The sequence below is a fragment of the Tupaia chinensis genome, unplaced genomic scaffold (genome assembly GCF_000334495.1).
Source record: "Tupaia chinensis unplaced genomic scaffold, TupChi_1.0 Scaffold143584_1, whole genome shotgun sequence".
Lineage (NCBI taxonomy): Eukaryota > Metazoa > Chordata > Mammalia > Scandentia > Tupaiidae > Tupaia > Tupaia belangeri.
Genome location: NW_006203430.1, coordinates 2,425,951 through 2,428,360, shown reverse-complemented (window position 1 = coordinate 2,428,360; position 2,410 = coordinate 2,425,951). Strand labels below are relative to the sequence as shown.

General features: G+C 40.2%; 1 protein-coding gene across 4 annotated transcripts in view; it reads right to left on the bottom strand.

Moving 5' to 3' along the window:
• The window catches only part of PTPRM (protein tyrosine phosphatase receptor type M), a 732,676-nt gene extending 730,784 nt beyond the window's left edge, over window positions 1-1,892 (bottom strand). For all 4 annotated transcript variants that reach the window (XM_027766560.1, XM_027766561.1, XM_027766562.1 and 1 more), the window contains exon 1: window positions 1,821-1,892. In XM_027766560.1, coding sequence (XP_027622361.1) covers window positions 1,821-1,830 — 10 coding nt within the window. In that variant the 5' untranslated portion in view covers window positions 1,831-1,892. The remainder of the gene's footprint in view (window positions 1-1,820) is intronic.
• Between the last annotated feature and the right edge of the window lie 518 nt (window positions 1,893-2,410).

The window sequence follows — 2,410 nt, the reverse complement described above, 5'->3', positions numbered from 1 at the left end:
TTTTGCTATAGGGCGCATGCACTCGCCAGAAAGACAGAGAGAGACAGAGAGATAGAAAGCGAGAAATCACCCCCCAGGGGGATGGCCATGCTGCAATCCCTTCTCCTCCTTTCTCCTCTCGGGATCTTGGGCATGCATGCACATGCACCCAGTGTGAGTTTAAGCCACTGGGTCTGGAACTTGAACCGTGGTCAACTACATGGGAGTCCAGGAACATAGCCATTAGCTAACTGCTGGTCTCTCCCCTTCATATTTAAAAGCTACCTTTACAAAATTACTTAGTTAATGTAACTGCTACTTTAAGGGGCATTAATGATGAAATTAAAAAAAAATAATTATTTTACTTAAATTTTTTTATTTATTTATTTTTTAATTTGACAAGAGAGGGACAGAGTGAGAGAAAGAGAGAGAGGGAAAGTGAGAAAGCAAGCTGCCAGGTCTGGGACTCAGTCCTCAGTTGGCCACATGGGAGTCCAGTGCCCTTAACCACCATACTGCCCACCAGCCCCAATGACAAACTTTATATTCGTGAAAAAATAGTAAAATTGTGTTCTATTTCAAATCAAAATCTGAAGAATATGCTTTATAGTTTGAATCCTGAATGGGGTATACTCATCACCTAATTTGTATAATAAATCTGCAAATCTAAAAATTAAGTTTCTTTATTTTTCTCTTTTAAAGATTCTTTGCCACAGGGCATGTGTACTTGCTATACAGAGAGACAGAGGGAAAATGAGAAACCACCCCCTAGGGGGTATGACTACTCCACAATCCCTTCTTCTCCATTTTCTTCTTAAGATTTTTGGCACACATGCACATGCACCAGGAATGATTTTTCAAGTCACTGGGTTTGGGACTCCCACCATGGTTGGTCATGTAGGAGTCCAGAGCCTTAACCACTATCCCCTGCTGGTCCTAAATTTATTTCTTCTATGAGCCAGAAAGACAAAGACAGAGCATCCCTAGTAGGGTACCAATACCATGATCTACCCTAGCCTTAAGCCAAACCTGGATAATAGACAAGCATGTGTCCAGCATACTCAGGGAAGTCTCCAGGCTTGAACTGGGAACCTTGTCATGTGGGTTTGCCTCGCAAAGTGTCACATTTCGCCACTGAGCCACTATCTGGCCCAGCCATTCTAAAATTTTAAAGGGATATCCAATGTCACAACCATAAAAAGGATCAAGCACCAATCAGACCAGAGTTCCATATCTTCCTACTCTTCCTTCCAAATAAGATACCTTACTAGTGTTCAGCGGAGCCAACCCCACTTTCGTGAGTCTTTTCCTCAGAAAAAAATTCACTAAGCATTTCTATAGTAGGCAAAATATCCATATTTATGCATTATTATTTTATCTTTATAATGTTTTCAAGATTACTAGGCACCCTCTTTGACCTCCCAGGTGTCAAGAAAGCCCCTAAGGCTGAGAAAGCGTAAGATACCTTCAAGGTCTCCTACTGTGACAGATGGAGATTCAGTTACTTGGCTTCATTTGGACACATTTGCCAGAAGAGACATCAATCTATTTCCCATATCTGCTGCTTGGGAAAGGATCAATTGGGCAATACCCATTAATCTAGCTAAGGTGTACCCAAAGATAAAGGAAACAGACTTTAATTAGGCTTTGAAGGAAGAAACACAAAGTTAAAATTTTATACTCAGTCTTTGAAATTGTGATATCCTTAATAATCAGTGTTTTTTACTGACATACTAGAAGACCAACACTCTTATTTATTCAATCAATGTCCGGTGAACATTTATCATAATTAAAACTCTGGTGTACTTTTTAATTTAAAAAGAAAAGTTTAAAGAGCAAACCTGATGGCATCCAAGGGTCAGAAGTTGGTTTGGTCAAGGTGTTCACTTGCTCCCAATTGAAATCATCCTCATCAGCTTGACTGTATCCACATGTGCTATATGGCTCATCAAAGAGACAACCACCTAAAATGTAAAAGAATAAAAAATAATGTAAACGATCACCAGACCTCTGGAATGAGCTATGATTATTGCAGGAAACTGTACACCTACTCAAAGCCAAATTAAATTTTTTAAAGTTTGTTTATTCCTTCAGAGAGTGAATAAGAAGGAAGAAAGCAAGGGTTGAAGTACCCCTAGACAGGGTCTTTATGCTGTGGTCTACATCTAGTGTGAGCCAGCCAGGACCTCAGGCAGGTGCACATGCTCAGCATGCCCAAGAAGGTCCCAGGTCACAAACCCAGAACCTTTTCCATGTGGGTCCAGTTATTCTACCACTGTGCCATGACTTGGCCCTCCAAACTAAACTTGATTTTTACCTTTTTGCTCAGGGATTATAGACCTGATCCTTATTGTATCCTTGCTAAATGCTGCTGAGTATTAACTATATTTTGTTGCTCTCCAAAGGGAACCTAATGTTGATAGAAGCCAAA